Below are 21,889 nucleotides of genomic sequence, written 5' to 3'. Positions count from 1 at the left end.
GGCTTACGAAAAGAGATTTTAGTTTTGATGAAGTAGTGTTATTCCTCAATACAGAATATACTCTCTATGTAAATAACATACTCCTCACTCCTAACGATAAAATTATTAGTTTTCGAGATATTTGAACTTAAACAAGTAAAGGCACAGATATTTTGATTAATGTATTGTGCTGCTTAATTTTTAATTTCAAATATCTTGAAAACCAATGATTTTCTCATTATGAATGAAAAATATACTCTTCAGTCTTAACGATAAAATAATTGATTTTAGAGATATTTGAAGTTTAAAATTAAGCGGCACAATACATTAATCAAATATATGTGCTGTTACATGTTTAACTTCAAATTTCTCGAAAACTAATGACTTTATCGTTGCGAATGAAGTGTATGTTATTTACATAGATGGTATTGGAGAATCTAAAAATTGCGCTAAAATGGCATTTCCGCCAGTGGCGTAGAATTTGGGAAGGGTCAACCATTCACTGCCCCCTGTCGTACGCCTCTGGTAATAGGCAGAAACGTTTGTTTAACATAATTTTATAGGGTGTACAGTACCTATACTTTTTGCCAAGTATGAAAAGGATACGTCGAAAAGTTTTAAACCACTGAGCAAAAATAGTTTTTAAATTTTTAAATAAAACAACCTGTAACTCTGTAAGGAGCCACATTTTATTTAAGTGATTTGGGTTAAATCCTAATTCCTAATATTTTGAGGTCTAGAATCTACAACTCAAAGATTGGACATTAACCCCCTAATGAAGGGATGAAAACTAAAAAAACGACCCCTATTATATATATACTCGTTATACGGTATAATACCTCAAATATTCTAAGTTTTCAGCGAGATAACTTTTACAGTTTAAACCAATTTAGTTTCGATCACGTTTTGACCCATTTTGAACACTGTAGCGACTGTGATAGTTTGTTATTAATTCTGACCTGTATGTTATTTCTGCTGTAGATGTTTTGAATAGTCTTTGATAATATCTGATGGTAAGTTTCGTTTATACAACAGGTGAATTACACTTTTCAGCTCTACATGGCCGAATGCCTTTTGTAGATAAAGCAACAATAAGCTGGGACGTTGTATTCTAGTGATTTTTCCATGACTTGCCTGACGACAAAAACTGCATCGTTACAGGATCGTCCGGATCTAAAGCCTTGTTGTTCATCTGCTAGGTCTATTTCGTTGGTGAATTTGGTGGTTATGACTTTTGTGGTCAATTTCAGAGCGGTACTAAGCAGGTTTATTCCTCTGTAGTTTTCGGGTACCGTTATTTATCACCATTTTTAAACATTAAGATCGTTGTACTAGTGCGCCAGCTGTTAGGTATTGTATGTCCAATAGTGATATGTACCATTGGACTGCCGGAATGGTACATCCCTTTCCCACTCACCATTGACGGACGCCTAATACGCGATTACCGCTCAGTGTTAACAATTAAAAATAACCGCTTAGTAATACAATTATCACACAAAGTTCTTAAGGATTTTGTAGGGGGGGGGGGGGGGGCTTTAAACTTTGATTTGGCCACTTTCTGACTTTCATAATAATAATTTTTAACCGAGTTATTAAGCCTTGAAAATAGTCATTTTCGCATTTTTCAAATTTTAAATCGCGTGTAACTTGACAACAATCAATTTTAGAGAAAAATCACAAGAGACCTTTTTTTGTTCCGAATGACCCAAATGATCTAAAAAAAATGTCCGAAGTGAACAAATTGTTTTTGGTTATTTGTTTAAAAAAAAAGACACCGGTACCGTCTGGCACCCTGTGGATTTGTTATAAGGACCTCTTTTTGAGTAAGTTTGTGTAAAAAAGAAATCGAATCGGAATAATTTACCTAACGGGGGCGACGATATTGCATTGACTAGTAACAGAGTTGCAAACCAATAATTACCAATTACAGATAATTAAAAAGAATACGTCACAGAAAACCAAACAAAATCATGCGGATTTGTTTATCAATTCGCTGATAACAGTATAAACATAAATAAATAATGTATGAGGACACAACAAAGTTTAGGTAAATAAGTTATTACTTGCATTGAAACAGTTTTTATAAAAAACCACCAGCAGAAACAAATGATCCAAATAATACAAGGGAAGTAATATAAGTATAAAGTGAATAAAGTAATTTGTACTGCAATGAAAAATTCTCTCTCAGAGATAGAATAAGAAATGAGGATCAATGGCGGATCCAGAAATTTTTGGGGGGGGGTCATGGGCCTTGAGGGTGATTTAATTACTTCTCTCTGATGTAAGGTCACTTAGTCTTACCAACCCTAGGATAAGGTGGTTTACAATTATGGTGGGGGGTCATGACCCCCGTGACACCCACCCTGGATCCGCCAGTGATGAGGATACATTAAAAGAAACTGGAATCCAGGTTGTACCTATGTCCAATATAAACAAACACTAGGAAGTTTCCTGAAGAGGTGGTATGACATCTGGAAACCAACATCACAAGAGTGAGGATCATAGAATAAACAGGACATGTCATACAAGAAGAAGATGATAAAAATAATCGAGAATAAAGCAAGATACATATTTTAAATTATAAAAAGAAATTAGGATAAGTCAAATTACATGATACTCGGAAATGCAGAGCAAAACGAAGAAGACCATTCACTACCACATCCAACGAAGCAAGAGAATATAAATTCAATCACAAAAGAAGGAGAGGACGACCAAAACAAAGATTCTTAAAAAATAAGAGAATAAAAGAGGATACACAAAGGAAAGAAACTAAACCGCTTAAATAAGGAACTTCAATATATAAAAAAAAATGTGTGTGTACTTTGTACGCACGTATTTATACTTCTATTATATGATTTCTTAAAGATAAATATACTTTAAACAGTTTGTTTTAATTTTTTTTAAACGCCAAACTAATTTTGTGCTTACCACTTTCAAAAAAAAAAAGTATAGAATTGCTCCGGATTCGAACTCAAGACCTCTCGATCTCTGGCCGAATGCTATACCAAATACGCTACGAGGAATGTGTCTGTATCGGTTCGGACATACCTAATGACAATTCACGGTAACAAACAGACAAGGTGCAGTATAATGAATATACAATAAAATGTTTTAATAATTCTCATCTTACTCCTGAGGAAGACAAATCCAAAGACACAAAAATTATAATAAATATATTTACTAAAAACACTAATATATTCTTTTCACAACTTTTCTTGCACTGATATATTTATACATAACTTAGCAACTAAACGCCATACTGTCTGTGTGCGCATGCGTGCAGTATTATTAAAGAAGTATAACTTCAAAAACATTAACAGAAAGAAAGAATTATATGAGAAAGTTAACATCAACTCATCAACAGAAAATAATTCAAGGCAACTATAAGTATAGAAACCAATGCAGAAGGCTGAATCATAACAACGACAAGGAAATATGTATTGAACCGATGAGAATATACGTCCTGTAGAGCAATATAAATAGATAAAATGATTTAGTTCACTTATTTGAATAAAAAACAATATTTATATACGATTTTATGTCTTTGGATTTAATTTATTTTGAAATTTATGTCTCAAAAAAAAATAAATCACATTTCTAGACAAATTCCAGTATAAAAATTCATAAATAACTCTAAACAAAACAACCCAAATACACGGTAGATCCATTCTGTTAATAAATCTTACAAAACCACATCTGCTTCTTCGTTCCACGTTCCATGAAGAGAAAAATGAAAAAAGAGTACACAACCAATTATTATTGCATTATTGATCCATACGAATACGGGCGCGATAAATAACTGTAGTCTTAAAATAGAATAGGCCAGTAATGAACGTGAAATACGGCGATACCGTGGAATTTTCCATGTCACTGTCAAATTGCATGAAAATTTGGATTTAGGTTCCTTTTACCATCTACTTCATTATTGGACTTGTGCCGTTGGTTGTTTTCACTGGGGGGGGGGTGAAAGCCACACCTTCTGGGGCAAAAAAAACAACTGACTAATTCTATGCAACTTTTGTTCTTTAGAGTTTTTTCACTAAGTCAATACCTTTTGAGTTAATTGAGAGTGAAAATGTTTATTTTTCAAGAAGAAAACACGTTTTCAAATGATTGTTCGCAAATAACTCAAAAAGTAAGTATTTTCGAACAAATATTCTTAGCAAAAATGTAGCTTTTAAAAAACGTAAAAAATGGTGTATATATGAAGTCTGTAGACCAGTAGAAAAAAAGTTGTAGCTCATGAAAATTAGGTTCTTATTCGTCAAATTCCAATTCGAATCTTTCAATGAGAAATAACCAAAAAATGAAGCATTTTTCGGAGAAACCCCGTCAAATCTTTTTTATTTGATTAAAAAAGGCTTTATTTTTGTTTGTTATATAAGTTTTTATCATCAAAACTAAACAAGTTACGCTCAAAATAAAGTTGGTCACTTTTTTTGGTAAAAAAATCGTGAAAATCTCTCCCTAATTAGCATCACAAATGAAATTAATCGTTACCGCTTTACAATTTACTTTACTTATGTATTGTTAATATTATGATCTGTAAGTTTTACCGGTTCAAAGTGCATATTTTTGAAAGGTTCTAGTTTAAAGGGCTTGAACGAGTCACTAATCACGAGTGTACGCAAACTTAGAAACAACCATATCTTAACCAGTTTTTGTGTTACACAAAAACAAAAATTGTCCAAAATATTCAGAAAAGAAAAACCTATATTTTTTTACACTTTGAGATTGTTCGTATCATTAATACGTTTTAAGTTATTCTTTCTCAAAATTTCAAAAAAAAAACTTAAAACCAAAAAGGACTTTGAACTTGTGAAACTTACAGATCATATGAACAATACACAAGTAAAGTAATTTGTAAAGCGGTAACGATTAATTTCATTTGGGATGCTAATTAGGGGGTGATTTTCACGATTTTTTTTACCGAAAAAAAAGTGACGAACTTTATTTTGAACGTAACATGTTTAGTTTTTATAGTAGAAACTTTATAAAAAAATGAAAATAAAGCTTTTTTTAAACACTTTAAATGTTTTCCCGAAAAGTTTCCCGAGTTACATGAATAGATTCGTCTCAGATTCTTCACATTTTTGAAGTCCATAAAATTGTTATTCATAAGTTCTATTTTTTTTTTGTTTTTATGGCATAGACTGGGTGTCATTTAGCCAGTCACAACTTTTTTTAATTCCTGTTCATATATGAAGAAGGCAGTGAGGTCCTCAGAGTTCCACAGCTCTTTACTCAGTTCAAAAGCTGCAGCTGGACGCTATGGACTATCCAAGTTGCTCACCACATTTTCCATTATACATCTTCTATTTCTTCTCATTTCATACATACATATATGCACTCTGCGGCACAAAATTCCGCCACCCAAAATTTTTTATTAAGTTTGACCAAATTATACTTACTTTATTATCTATAAGATAAGAGTAGGGGTAGGAGTAGTCTATCAAAGCATTTGATAGTGTGGAACACTGGGCAGTAAAGAATTCCCCACAAAACAGCAGAATAGACTACAGATATACCGACTTAATTACAAATATATATGATAAGGCAACAACAACTATTAAGCTAATGAAACAAACGGAGCCTATTAAAATAAACCGAGGAGTAAGACAAAGAGATACCATCTCGCCCAAGCTATTCAACCAAGCGCTAGAAGGTGTGTTCAAACAACTACACTGGGATGGTTTGGGTATAAACATAAACGGGCAATATCTGAATCACTTACGATATGCTGATGATATTGTATTAATAACAGAAAGAAGTGACGAATTACAAAGAATGATGGAAGAACTAGACAGAGAATCGACAAAGATAGGACTGAAGATGAATTACAGTAAAACAAAAACCATGACCAATCAACAAAAAGAACTAATAATTACAAGAGTAAAAAACAAGAGTCTTCAATCAATGTATACTCTCTGTTCTAATATATGGCTCTCAGACATGGACGTTTACAAAAGAAAATATGGAAAAAATAGCGCAAAGACAGAAAGATCCATGGAAAGACAAATGCTGAACATTAAACTATCAGACAGGAAAAGAAACGAATGGATCCGTAACAAAACAAAAGTGAAAGATGTCTCAACCCAAGTAGCAAAGCTTAAATGGAAGTTCGCCGGACACACCCTACGGCAGAAGGATGAAAGATGTACTAAGACGATTATACATTGGAGACCGTGGAACCACAAACGAAAAAGGGGAAGGCCACAGATGCGATGGTCGGATGACCTGAAGAAACACACTGGGTCAAATTGGATGCAAATTGCCCAAGATAGAGAAGCATGGAAGAAGGAAGGGGATGCCTATATCCAACGATGGATGTTTAGGGCTGATTAGATAGATAGATAGAAGATAAGAGTAGGCCCCTGCTTTAATATCTGAAGAAAGATTTATGATCTGGCGATTTACAAAATCTTTTTTCTCTCTGACTCACATACATTCTCATTTGATTTTAGTATCTATATCAGTGGTGCTCAGACTCATACTGCGTGGGATCTACCACATAAACTACAAGCGTCCAGCGATCGAGTGCTAGTAAAAAAAAATTTGAAAATAAAAAATGTTATTGCACATTTCTATTTGATAAAAAGTTGTAACTACAGGGAGTTGTAATTAAGGTCATATTATTCATCTTAATTTTATTTGTATGTTGATACATGATCTATCCCAAGTTTTCCTTATGATGGTAAGTAATTTCCGAGGGCCAAACGCAAGCATGATGAGAGATGTTCGTAAGTTAGCCTATTACGCTACTTTGATTTCACTACCTTCATTTGGGAAAATGCAGGCTCACACAAGTACGTTGATCCAAAATGTAAGCTCCAGAGCTACTTGCTTCGAAGACGGATAGTTGTCAGACGATATGAAAAACCAACATGTCGTATCGGTCGCTCTGGACTTACGGTGTACATGTGAAATTATTTTCAGTACCTCAGTTTGGGCGGAAATCACCCCATGTTGAAAGTAATAAATATTTCTGTGGTAATTTTTTTACGTCTTCACAAGAAAATGGATTAGACACGAATGTTACAATATCTGTCAGTTTTTTAAAATCAGCGAAGTATCTTTTAAACTCGCTATGTGCTTGCAGTTCCGTCTCGTAACAAACATAATTCAAATGAGCGGTTACCCTTTTTTTCAACGATGGAAAGTTGTTTAAATCCTTTCTGTTCATTTTAATTATCAATGTTTTTCTGTATTTCTATTTTTTCCGTGAATCGCGATCGCCTTAAATATCTTTGGCGATCGACTGGTCGATCGCGATCGACCCTTTGAGCACCACTGATCTATATCAATTTACGACATTATTAATCAAAATTTGGAGTTGGCGCGATGATATGAAATGATTATAATTTCGAGTCGAATCTATTCATTTAATTTTTATTGAATATGAGTAACATTGTATGTCCCATAAGACGTGTGCGGTGTATTTCCCAAAATATTTTACTGGCCTAATGTATGTAGTCTTAGAACCCGCCTGGATGGGGATATTTTAAACGACGTCCAGAAATCGATTTGGGATCACTCTGTACGAAAATGTTGGTTATTCGTTGTTCGCCATCGCCTGTTTGTCGGATTATTTTAAATTAATGATTGGTTGGTTGCTTGTGAAGCGTGTTCGGTTCATCAATAATTGCTCTCGATGGAGATGGAGACAGAGAGATGCCTGTACTTGTTAAACGAGGATGTTTTACGACGCTGATATACGAGGTTCATTCCAGAACTCAGGAACGTTGAAAAATGGATTTCTATTAATTTGAACTTTACTTTACACTATGTTGGTATACTCCTTTTTCTTACTACACCTATTTAGTATTTTGACTTCTTATGAAAATTGAAGTTATGAACTGTTTTGCAAACTTCAATTTCGATTGAGTTCGATAAGAGAGGCCGTTGCTACTAGCCTAACTTTTTTAGGTTATGTTGGTACACTCTTCATATGAACGTGTGTGAAGTTTCATGTCAATTCTTTGTTTACAAGCCATTTATTATCGACGTGTTTTTAAAATGGAAATAATGAAGTATCGTGCAGTGATTGAATTTTTATTTTTGGAAGGTATAAAAGCAAAGGAGCTTATGCGACCAACTTCAGTTAAGAATTAACAACGGCTATTTTAACCACAAAGAGGTACATAAGTATACATGGACACAACCGACAAGAAATTTAAGATCAATAATTGACTACGCAATTCTAAAACAACAAACCTTATTAAAAGTTGAAGATATACGAGTATGCAGAGGAATATGTAACATATCAGATCATCATTTCCTAAGAGCTAAAATATTCTTCCCGATAAGACACACAATAACGAAGACGAAAACAATCCCGGATGCAGACAAAAATACTTCAAATATAACAGACGAGAAATATAACTTAGAGAGCCTATTACATGAAAGTGTTAAATATCTCTATCAAACGAGACTCGACAATTACATACTAAGCCCGAATAATCTAACAACAGAAGAGGTTTATAATAATATAGTATACAGCATAGAAGCAGCTGCAAAGGAAGCCCTTGGTATCAGAGAAATTAGAAAAAGTAACAAATACTGGTGGAATTCAGAGACAGAGAGACTAGTCAAGGAAAAAAAGATATACCAAAAATGGCTTAACACAAAAAATGATGAAGACTACAACAGATATAGAGAAAAGAAAAGAGAACCAAGACATAAAATCATTCAAAATAAGAGACAGACCTGGGATCGAAAGTGCCAAGAAATCGAAGCACACATAGGAGGACGAAAATGCAGTGAATCATGGAAATTTCTGAACAAGATCAAGAATAACGAAACACGCAACGACAAACTACAATTAATACCAACAGATAAATGGGTTCAACATTATAAGGACTTATTAACGGAACAAAGACCCGAATACTCACAACCAACAGAGACGGAAATGCAAATTGTAGGGGAAGAAATAAACATAAACAGTGTAGCAGTTAAAAATGCAATTAAACAACTAAAAAATGGAAGATCTCCTGGTCCAGGCGGGATCAATGCCGAACTACTGAAAAATGGAACTAAAAAAACTTTTCGAATCTCTGGCATATGTATTTACAAAGTACATCAATGGCGAAAATGTACCCAGTGACTGGAAAATAGCTTATATATGATCGATTCATAAAAAGGGCAATAAACTAAAATCACTAAAATGTAGCAAATGTTGAATGGGTTTAATCTTTACTTCATTTAAAATGTAGCAATTATCGCGGAATAGCAGTAACAAATACAATAAGCAGAATATATACAAAAATTTTAAGAGAACTGATTGAACAAGAATACTCACGATACGAAGAAGAAGAACAATGCGGGTTTAGAGCTGGAAGGTCCTGTACGGATAATGTATTTTTGTTAAAACAAATCATCGAAAAAAAATTGGAACGGAATAGGCCAATACACCTAGTTTTTATAGATTTGCAAAAAGCATATGACAATATACCGATACCGAAACTATGGGAAGTACTGCAAAACTCCAACATTAACTTTACTCTCATAAAAGCTGTCCAAAATTTATACAGTGCCATGAAATCTGCAGTAAAATTAGGAAACAAAATAACAGATTTGTTTACAGTCAACAAAGGTCTACGACAAGGATGTTGCATATCACCGAGTCTGTTTAAGATTTATGTCGCCAAAGCCCTTACAATATGGAAAAGAAAATGCAGTGGAATGGGCATCCAAATCGACGACAACACCTGCCTGTACACCCTTCAGTTTGCAGACGATCAGATTATTATATGGAAACGATAAAGAAGATTTGGAATATATGGCTCGCAAATTGAAGGAAGAATACGAAAAATGGGGATTGTAGATGAATGTAGAAAAAACACAATATATATGCCTAGGTGAGGATTCAACTGATATGATATTGGACAATAATCAGAAAATAACTAGCTGTGATAAATATAAGTATTTGGGCATTAATTTCAACAAGGAAGGTACTGACGATGCAGAAATTAAAAGCAGAATAAATAAAGCGAGAACGATAATTCAATCATTGAACGGAGTTTTGTGGAGTACCGAGATAGGGAAACAAAGAAAAATGCGAATATACAACACCATGATTAAGAGCACATTGGTATACGGATCCGAAACATGGAGAATAAAGGAACACCAAAAACGCAAAATAGAAGCTACTGAGATGGACGCCCTAAGAAGAGCAAGTAGAACATCGAGATTGGACCGGGTTAAAAATGAGGAAGTAAAGCGAAGAATGAATTTACAGGAAACGGTTGTAGAATGCATTGAGAAGAAACAATTAACGTGGTACGGACATGTTCAGAAAATGGGGGAGGAAAGGCTGCCAAAGAAAATTATGAAATGGATACCTACAGAAAACACAAAAAGAGGAAGGCCAAGAACGACATGGATACAAGGAGTAAGACGATCAATGAGTGTACGAGGATTAGAAGATGAAAACTGCAATGTAAGAAAATATTGGCAACAAGGCATCGGACAACGTCGAAGGACGTTTTGAACCCGAATTTATATACAAGGTGTCCCAAAAGTAGTGGAACGGTCGAATATTTCGCGAACTAAACATCGGATCGAAAAACTGAAAAATACGTGTTCAATCATTTTCAAAAATCTATCCAATGACAGAATGCCGAATAGATTATCGCTATACTAACATGATAAAATATATCTACCACAACGCAACGGCTAGCGTAAGACTATCTGATCAACAAACAAATAAATTCTGTATACAGCGAGGAGTACGGCAAGGAGACACCATCTCACCAAAATTGTTCACAACCCTTTTGGAACACAGTTTTAAGAAGGCAGATCTGAACGAATATGGTATCAACATAAATGGAGAGAAGCTCAGTCATTTGAGATTCGCAGATGACATCGTCCTTATAGCCGATCGTATGGATGATGCAATAATAATGTTGAACAAGTTATATCACGCTTACTTAGAGGTCGGACTAAAGATTAACATCAACAAGACGCAAATAATGACTAATCTGGTGCTAAATCGTAATATTGTTCTTGATGGAATGAATATTGAGCAGACTGCATCTTATAAGTACTTGGGACATGAAATTCGATTGGGAAGAGATAACCAGACGTGCGAGCTCCCACGTCGCATAGGATTAGCCTGGGCAGCGTTTGGTAAACTGAGCTATGCATTTAAATCGGACTTACCCATATGCCTGAAAAGGAAAATCTTTGACCAGTGTGTATTGCCTGTACTCACTTATGGAGCGGAAACATTAACACTCACAAAAAAGGTAGTGAACAAGATTCGCATTACTCAAAGGGCTATGGAGCGCCAGATGTTGGGTGTCTCCCTGAGGGACCGAATCCCAAACGAAGAAATACGTCGTAGAACAAAAACAGCGGACGCCGTCGAAAGAATCGCGTCGCTTAAGTGGAATTGGGCAGGACACGTCGCCAGATTGTCAGACAACCGATGGACAAAACGTATTGTCGAGTGGAGGCCACGAGAAGAAGCACTACGGAGCAGAGGACGACCACCAACCAGATGGGCTGACGATCTGAAACGTATTGTCGGCAACTGGATGCAAGCCGCACAAAACAGAGAAAGATGGAAAGAGCTGAGGGAGACCTATGTCCAGCAGTGGACGCGTACGGGTTGATGATGATGATGATGATGATGATGATCCAATGACACCAAACACCAACCCCCACTACACCCCCTGATTGTGGGGTGGGGGGTAACTTTAAAATCTTAAATGGAAACCCCTAGTTTTTCTTGCAGATTTTAATTCGTTACGTAAAAGTAAGCAACTTTTATTCAAGACATTTTTTCGAACTGTGAATAGATGGCGCTATAATTGGGAAAAACGATTTATCCTGATTCCATTGGTAAATTATAGAAACGGTCTAGTATCTCACGAAATGCACTTACAAATGAGAAACTAAAACACAGATTTTTAATCTTTTTTGAGAACATTTCGAATAACACCAAACGTGACCCTCCAACCCACCCCCTGGAGGTGGGGTGGAGGGTAACTTTAAAATCTTAAATAGCAATCCCCACTTTTTATTACAGATTCGGATCCATCATGAAAAATTAAGCAACTTTTATTCGAAACATTTTTTAGAATTGTTAATAGATGGCGCTTTAATTGGAAAAATACGATTTATTAGCGCCATCTATCAAAAATTTAAAAAAATGTTTCGAATAAATATTGCTTAATTTTTTATGACGAATCCGAATCTGCAATAAAAAGTGTGGGTTGCTATTTAAGATTTTAAAGTTACCCCCCACCCCATTTCCAGGACCCCCCACCCCACCTCCAGGGGGTGGGTTGGAGGGTCATGTTTGGTGTTATTCGATAGGTTTTCGAAAAAGATTAAAAAATCTGTTTTTTGGTTTCTCATTTGGAAGTGTATTTCGTGAGATATTAGACCGTTTATATAATTTACCTATGGTATCAGGATAAATCGTTTTTCCCAATTATAGCGCCATCTATCCACAGTTCGAAAAAATGTCTTGAATAAAAGTTGCCTACTTTTACGTAAAGAATCCAAATTTGCAAGAAAAACGGGGGTTTCCATTTGAGATTTTAAAGTTACCCCCCACCCCACCTCCAGGGGGTGTAGTGGGGATTGGTGTTTGGTGTCATTGGATAGATTTTTGAAAATGATTGAACACGTATTTTTCAGTTTTTCGATCCGATGTTTAGTTCGCGAAATATTCGACCGTTCCGATACTTTTGGGACACCCTATATATAAAAGCAAAGGACATTTATGAACGAATGTTCAAAGTGTATAAGAACAGAACGCTTCGCCTTCAATTAGTACAGTACAAAGATGGGTTTCTGAATTTAAACGTGGTCGTACAAGCCTAGAAGACGATTCACGTCATGGGCGTCCAAAAACAGCAACAATTCCAGAAATCGTAGAAAAAATACAGGATATGGTATTGGAAAATCGTCAAGTGATTGAAAGAGATTTAGTAGAAGCCCTAGGCATCTCATTGGGCAGTGTAAGCAATATTTTGACTGAAGCATTGGGTTTCAGAAAGACTTTGAAAGTCGCATTCGAATGCGACTGTCTCAGCAGCATTTAGAGCGTTTTCGAAAGGATAAAGTAGATTTTGTGCGTCGATTCATCACTATGGATGAGATGTGGGTATATCACCATGATCCTGAACCAAAACAAGAGGCTGAAGAGTGGTGTGAATCTGATTCTTCGGTTTCGAAATGAGTACGCATCCACAAATCGGCTAAGAAGGTGTTAGCATCAGTTTTTTTAGGATGCGAGAGGAATTTTATTTGTGGATTACTTGAAAACTGGTAAAACAATAAACTTTGAATATCATTGTAACCTTTTAGACCAGCTGAAGGAAAAAATTCGTGAAAAATTACCTGGTTTGCAGAAGAAAAAAATCCTTTTTTATCAGGATAATGTACCGTCTCATATGAGCATTTTAACAATGGCTAAAATCCATGAATTAAAGATCGAATTGTTGGAGCATCCACCGTATTTAGCAGATTTGGCCCCTAGCGACTTTCATCTATTTGAATACCTAAAAAAATACCAGTGATGTGTGAATTATAAACCAGAAAGAGGAAAAGGAAATAGAGGTTTGGGAAGGTGTTTAAAACATTTTTCGAGGGAATCCAGACAGCAGAAAATATTTATAAATGACGAACAAATAAAGAAATACTGAGGATGTATGGAAAACCAATAATTACAGCAAAAATACGAGATAATTTTTCTATTTTTAAATGTTTCGTTTTCTGGGATAGAAAAATAAAGAAAATATAAAGGAAAAGATTCCTCTCATTGGCTGTATACCATAATAAAAAACTTACTAAGGAAGTAAAACTTCACTTGTAGGTAAATGGTATATAAATTTATTAAAAAAATTTTATCTAAAAAGATCCAAATTGGATTGAAGTGGGTACATCACTAGTACAAAAAACACACAAACGTTTTCGGACCAGTCAGTCCATCATCAGGTTGAAAACCTAAAATAAGTAAACCACTGTATAAAAAGGCCAAGTTGAAATTTTGACTGTTAGAAAGTTAGGAAAAATTAAAACATGTGGTTACTTACTTCAGATCTAAAGTAGTTGGAACTAGCTACATAGTTAGGTTGAAAGACCTTAGTATTACAATACTAGGGTCTTTAGACTTAGTATGATACTAAGGTCTTTTGACCTAACTATGTAGCTAGTTCCAACTAGTTTGGATCTGAAGTAAGTAACCACATGTTTTAATTTTTCCTAACTTTCTAACAGTCAAAATTTCAACTTGGCCTTTTTATACAGTGGTTTACTTATTTTAGGTTTTCAACCTTATGATGGACTGATTGGTTCGAAAACGTTTGTGTGTTTTTTGTACTAGTGATGTACCCACTTCAATCCAATTTGGATCTTTTTAGATAAAAGAATGTGTGTGTACTTTGTACGCACGTAAGAAGTTATACTTCTATTATATTTTATAATTTCAACGAAATAAATATACTTAACAGTTACAATACCATAAATTAACAATAATTACCAAAAATTAACCAAAACTTAACAATACCAAACAAATGAATATCAATATGAATCATCCGGGATTCGAACCCGCGATCTCTCGATCTCTGGTCCAATGCTATACCAACCGAGCTATGAAGCCCCGTGCTATTGACGTGTCGGATATAATTACACATCACGGTGACAAATAGATCAAAGTGAAGTATAAAAATAGATATTTTATTATCTTACGCCCGAGGAAGGCAAATCTAAAGACACAAAAATTATAATAAATAATACATTTACTAAAAACACTATACTAAGAATCTATAAAGCAGCAATTAGACCTATATTGACATACACGGCGGAGACAAGACCTGACACATCTAAAACGAGACGACTACTAGAAACAACAGAGATGAAAATACTCCGACGAATATCAGGGAAAAGTCTGTTGGATAGGGAGAGAAACGAAAATATAAGAAGATCATGCAATGTAGAAGATATAAATGGATGGGTAAAATAACGGAAACAGGAGTGGAGCGAACACATTATTAGAATGGCAGAGGATAGGATATTACGAATAGCACGAGATAAGTCACCAAATGGACGAAGAAGTATTGGCAGACCAAGAAAAATATGGTTCGATAACTTAAACAATTTAGGAGGCTAATATCGAAGAAGAAACATAAAACTACATAAAAGAAGGAAGAAGAAGATTAATAACACTAATATATTCTTTTAATGACTTATTTGCTCTGAGACATACATAATTTGAAAGATTAGCAACGCGTCTGTCCCTGTCCCTGACCCTGCGTGTCTGCGCATGCGCCAGGGAATTATAAAATTTCACCCTCGATCGTAAAGAAGTATAACTTCAAAAATTTTTTAATAAATTTATATACCATCTACCTACAAGTGAAGTTTTACTTCCTTAGTAAGAAAAATAAAGCTTACAGCCAATGGACAGTGTTAGTCTTTAAAATCGGTATTTAACGGCCCTTTCACAATACAACAAACATAAAAAAAAAATAGTTTTTACGAAAAGTTGTAGTTTTTCAATGCAAAAAATGCACCGTCTCTCCAACTGTTTGACATTGTATTACAATTGTAACGAATTGTACTATATTCTACGTTCATATTTCAGTACAACAGAAAGTTTCATTAAGTCCGACAAACGTCTTCCGCTTTGCTTTAATTAAAATGCTTTTGTTCAGACCAGAGGAAATGGTTCAATTTCCGAGAGTATATTGCACTGCCATTATTCTCCCTTCATTGCACATGATATAATGCACACTAGATTGCAAGATTTCGGAGCAAACGTTCGACAGGTGTTTGAATCTACGAGGGCAATTCCAAAAGTACAATAAAAATGAATAAACATTTTCAATTTCGTTGCAACCCGAAACTGCAGTCGTATTTTATTTGGATTTCTAGTTCAATCAGAGAGTACAGCAAGTAACTCTACCGGTTTCGGGGATTCTTAGCTCCTCATCAGGAGATACATATACTCTTCTCTCTGAATGAACCAGGATAATACACCGAGAGCAGTCACGGATTGCAACGAACGAAATGGCAGGAATGTTCTAGCGACATCTGCTACAAAAAAATTAAGTTTTCAATCTAATAGCACATAAAAGGATACCATTCTATATCCTACCAGATTAAAAACAATTGAAAACCTTCTCTGGTTACAGAGAATTACTATTAATATAGATTTTCACTTCGGAAAAAATCAAACAAGATAGAACTTTTTGTAATTTCATTAAGAATTGTTTAATAAACAATATATCAAAAAGTTCTACTCGAGAAGTGGGTGCTTCATTTTTTATTAAACAAATGAACTACGAAATTAGATATTTGTTTAAATAACTCCAAAAATATGAATTTTAGAAAAAAAAACTGACTTGACCATTTAAAAATTCAGAAAATTTTACAAAAAAAACTTATATAAAGATTTTTCTAAAATTAAATCTGTAGCTTCTATAAATTTTTATTTATAACGCTAAAGTCACCCTTCTCACAAGCATTGGCGCACTGTAAACTAGCGTACGCCGAAGTGCATGGTTGAGTTATTTTAATGTAATTCTTTAACTAATGGATCATCTGAAATTTTACAAATTGGACATGAAAGAAGAACAATTAAGCTATCTTATGGTTATAATAAAAAGAAATAAAATGTATGGGCATAAGTACGGTTTGGGCGGAAAGTAAGACTTACATGAATTTTGTTTAAAAATGTGTAACTAATACAATTTTTCTTATAAAACTCTCAATTTTGTACAACTTGCCTTTCAAACATCTTATTTAATGACGTTTTATTTAAAAAAATCTCAAAAATTTAATTCACATGATACGACTTCTCAAAAAATGTAATTTTTGAAAACTTCGTAGTTTTACAAAATTGCCACCACTTTAAGACGGTATTACTCAAGTTTGAACAGATTTATGACAGTTTTATAAGTGCTTTTTAAAGCTTAGGATGTAATCTTTAAAATGCACTAAATTATTTTATTTTAGAAATCAAATAAACTGTTTCTTTTTGAGAAAATTAAGAAATATAACAAAAATGTAATACAAAAACCGAAAATTACCAGCTAAAAATATGTTTATACAAAGTGATCAATACTTTTTTCCGTAAAACTTATCTAAAATACATTTAATAATAAACTTCAATAATAATAAATGTTCAACAAAAATTTGTTTTAGCTCTTATACAGTATGTCTGCGTAACTTGGAACCTATTGATAACTTTTTTATTATCAGTTTTACGAAAAAAAGTTATTCTTTATAAAATATTCTGCATCGTATATATAATCTAAGATGCAACCATCAAATATCAAATTTTATTAATGTTATACGAGGTGTGTCAAAAAATATGAATTTCACTCAAGAGTAAAGTACCTTTATGTTTCGCAATATCGAAAACTGTTACTAAGAAAAATTGTTTGGAATTAAAAAATATGTTTCAGTGTTCAATAATATCCTTCTAATTAAAATATTGTGAATAATAAAGGGACTTAACTCTAAGAAAAATTCAGTTTTTTTACATACCTCGTATAAAATTGAAAAAGCTTGATAGCTGATGGTTGTATCTTAGATTTTAGACCAGATAGAGCATTTTATAAAGAATAACTTTTTTCGTAAAATTGATAATAAAATAGTTATCATAATTGTAGTAAAATGATGATGGGTATCCGTAATTTGAGAAAAAATTGAAATTTTTTTTTTCGATTAGAATGATGTAATTGTATATTAAAACATGGTTTTTAATTTCAAACAACTTTTCATAATAGCATGTTTTGATATTCTGGAATATAAAGGTACTTTACTCTTTAACGAAATTCATATTTTTCACATAACTCATATAAAATTGATAAAATTGGCTATCTGATGGTTGAGTTTTAAATCTTTGACTATCCAGAACATTTTACGAAGAATAACTTTTTTTCGCAAAATTGATAATAAAAAAGTTTTCCATGTGGTTCCTAGCTACGCAGACATACTGTATAAGAGGAAGAGGTTCTGTATAAGAATTTTCAAATTGCAATGCCATATTTGGATTCATCATAATCAAAAACAAAATAGAAACATATTTGATCAAAGTAAAATGATTAATTCAACGATATTTTTAAAATTATTTATACAAAACAATTGTTATTGTTTAAACAATTAACGGCCAAATCTGCGAGTAGAACTTTTAACTTTAACATGTATATAAACTAACAAAAAAAGTTTTAGAAAAATATAAGCTTGTTTGAATTTTTCCGAAACAATGCATGTTTTGTTTTAATTGCACTCCCCCATTATATATTATTGAGAAATTATTTATAGTCCAGGGCGCATCTGTTTTGAGATGGACGTTGAGAGGTGACTCAAATGTTTTTGCAGAAATTGCTTGAAAATAAATCAAATAATAATATTTGAGTTATCCTCCCTCTCAAAAAGGTCCGGAACATTGTTTAAATAATCAAAATGTCAAAAATTGAAGGAAAAATTCGATTTTTTTCTTCGTTTTTTGATTATAACTTTAAAAGTATTCATTTTCGAGAAAAGTTGTACTGACATAAAAGTTGCGTAATTAAATTTCGTACAACATAGAATTGGTTAAAAATTTAAAAAATAGTCACCCTAGTTGCAAAATAGCAATAATTGCGAAAAAAACATACAAAAACAAGTATTCGCATTTTACGTTTTTCAACCATTTATTCTACACTTAGGACCTTCATATTTCACCCAAAAAAACTTCATGATACAGTAAAACAATACTGTAAATTTCATTAAGATCGGTTTAATAAATTTTGCAATCCAGCTTTCGCAAAAAAAATTCATTTTTTCAAAATGTTACAGGACTGAAATTAAAGCAGATAGCAAGTTGAATTTTTTTTTGCTTATAGAAGTGTACTGTACCTTTTATTTGCAATTTTCAAAATTAAAATCGATTAATTACCACGGCATCCGAAAATTTTTGAAATAAACAATAATTTTTGGTGCTACGCGCAGGACAGCGGCGTTCGATTCACACAAGTTGATTTCCACCAAAATTTCTTCCAATCATTATCTAATATATTATTATCTTACTCTATATTTTGTTGTATTTTAATATTTTAATTCCACAAAAATCAAACTAATTTTATTATTGTTTGTGAAATATTGTTTAAACAATTGCATATGTTTAAAAATAATAAACTTTTATTATTTAAGTTAAAATATATGAACAAAGAAAGTTTTTGCTAATAAAAGTGTTATTTCAAAGGATAGAGTATGTGTTTTTATTTTGCAATAAACAAATTTATTTATTTATATCGAAATGTAATAAAAATTAAAATGTATCAATCATTGTCAAAGGTCATTGGAATGCCCAATCAGAGCAAACTATCCGCTGTCCTGCGCGTAGCACCAATAATTAATGTTTATTTAAAAAAATTCCTGACGCCGTGGTATTAATCGATTTTAATTTTGCAAAATTGCAAATGAAAGGTACAGTACACTTCTATATGCAAAAAGATTTTCAACTTGCTATCTGCTTTATGTTTAGTCCTGTAACATTTTTAAAAAATGAATTTTTTTTTACGAAAGCTGGATTGCAAAATTTATTTTGCAAAATCTATTGAACCGATCTTAATGAAATTTAAAGTGTTGTTTTACTGTATCATAATGTTTTTCAGGGTGAAATATGAAGGTCCTAAGTGTAGCATAAATGGTTGAAAAACGTAAAATGCGAATACTTGTTTTTGTATGTTTTTTTCACAATTATTGCTATTTTGCAACAAGGGTGACTATTTTTTAAATTTTTAACCAATTCTATATTGTAGGAAATTTAATTACGCAACTTTTATGTCAGTACAACTTTTCTCGGAAATTAATACTTTTAAAGTTATAATCAAAAAACCAAGAAAAAAATCCAATTTTTCCTAAATTTTGTGACATTTTGATTATTTAAACAATGTTCCGCACCTTTTTGAGAGGGAGGATAACTCAAATATTATTATTTGATTTATTTTCAAGCAATTTCTGCAAAAAAATTTGAGTCACCTCTCAACGTCCAAATGTACTAATATTTTTACAGATGCGCCCTGGTCTATTAGATGAGAGATTATCTTTTACATGTAAAAAATTGAACACAGACTGTAATCGACATTTTTCCATAGGAATATAATGTATGTAAGTTTTGTTTTTCAATTTTACATAATATTTGACTAGTTAGAAATTTAAAATTCAACGTTTACCTAGTGTTAAAAGATAGCAATAATTGGGGAAAAAAGTGCAAAAAATGGAGTTTTTCCTTTAAATTTTTTCGACCCCTTATAACTTAATATAACCTTAATATTCCGCCTACAAAAACTCTATGATACGCCTGAAACGTGTACTAAATTTCGTTAGGATCAGTTAAATAGTTTTTGCATAAAAATTTTGCAGTCTAGGGCCAAAAAAAATAAGCATTTTAAATAGTCGAATTTTTTTTAACATACAAAGAAAGACTCAAGCTTTAAATGCACTTTGAAAAATTGAAATCGGTCAACTAGGAGAGCCTAGGGAAGTTTTCAAAATTGTGATGGTAGGGGTAGTCTTTGCCTTTACATGTATCCACTAACTGGCGCCAGTCTCACTGCCTGGCACTGGCATGAAAATAGACCAACCTTCTATTCGAGACAGCGCTGGCAGACAGTGCTGGACTGGCGCAGTGTTTACATAATGCCACTACCATGCCAGTGCTGTAGTGCCAGTGGCACTGGCACGAGTTACTGGATACGTGTAAACATACCATAACTGCGGGTATCAGATGACACCCAGATTTAATTAACCTTTTCCTGGCACATGAAGCTCTTCCAGAAGTAACCGTCTATTGTATATCTTCTCCACAAAATATCCAAAGTTTCACATATTGTAATAAAACATAGGTCAAAAAGTTAAAAAATAAGGAGTTTATATTTTCAAGTCCTGTATTTTGTAATAATTTGTTTTTTTTTTTGTTTACAGGATCTGATCAGAAATTATTTACCCTGACATTTCCTCCGAAACAGCTACGATAGTTTTCAAAGTAATTCAGTAATTGTATGAGCTGTTTTCTGAGATAATATTTGCTGCAATCATAGACTTAACATCAGAAAGAAATAATTTAAGCACCAGACTATAAAACCGAACCACAGACTATATTTATTAAACAAACAGATGAATTTCTTTAGCATCAAAACCTAACATAGGTACCATTTCAAAAATTAATTTCACAATTTGGAACATCACTGTATATTAACTTTAAAAAACCAAATATATAGAATATTTTCTGTACATAAATAATTCTTACCTTTTGCAGCCACTGTAACAGAACCTTTTCAATGTGTGGTTCTGGTGGAGGACATGTGGATTTCTGTAACAACTGAGCCAGAGTGTTGGCAACATCATTAACATCTAATGGGGATTTCGAGTAGTTAAACTCTGGGGAATGATTTTTGAGAGCACCGCTATTTCCTGGAATAGAATAAGTATTGGGTAGATTTTTAGGACAAACCAATAAAATGATTCTATTTAATTTTTGTAAGTGTATAAATAAAAGATATATTACTAAGGGCCTGTAGTAAAAGCCAATATGATGGCACAGAAAAAGATTATTTTGATTATTTCATTCATAGGAGATTCTGACCAATAGAAAGCTACAGAAATGCAAATTAAGGTGATAATTTTTGATAATATCCCGCCGTTAAGTATATTATGTCAGATGCCCTTCGTTGCTACGAAAAAATACATTCAGTGACATTAATGACAATGAATGTTTTAAAAGTTATAAAAGTGATGACTTTCAACCGTAAAATATTTTATAACAACTGTGTGTTTAACAGTACTAATCTGTACTTACATAAATAAATTACAATAAAATTTTGGTTTTGAACAGTTTTATTCATGAAATAATCGCAACAAATTGCACTCGAACTCTAAAATTAATATAGAATTTTTGCGCTCG

At 33.0% G+C, this 21,889-nt stretch overlaps 1 protein-coding gene across 1 annotated transcript in view; it reads right to left on the bottom strand.

The window, feature by feature from the left end:
- LOC114324911 (liprin-beta-1) overlaps positions 1–21,889 on the bottom strand; it is a 114,740-nt gene that overhangs the window by 89,291 nt on the left and 3,560 nt on the right. The window contains exon 2 of the mRNA XM_028272827.2: positions 21,236–21,399. Within this exon, the coding sequence (XP_028128628.2) occupies positions 21,236–21,399 (164 nt within the window). The remainder of the gene's footprint in view (positions 1–21,235; positions 21,400–21,889) is intronic.

Source organism: Diabrotica virgifera, chromosome 9 (genome assembly GCF_917563875.1).
Source record: "Diabrotica virgifera virgifera chromosome 9, PGI_DIABVI_V3a".
Classification (NCBI taxonomy): Eukaryota; Metazoa; Arthropoda; class Insecta; order Coleoptera; family Chrysomelidae; genus Diabrotica; species Diabrotica virgifera.
This window is presented reverse-complemented; position numbering and strand designations above follow the sequence as displayed.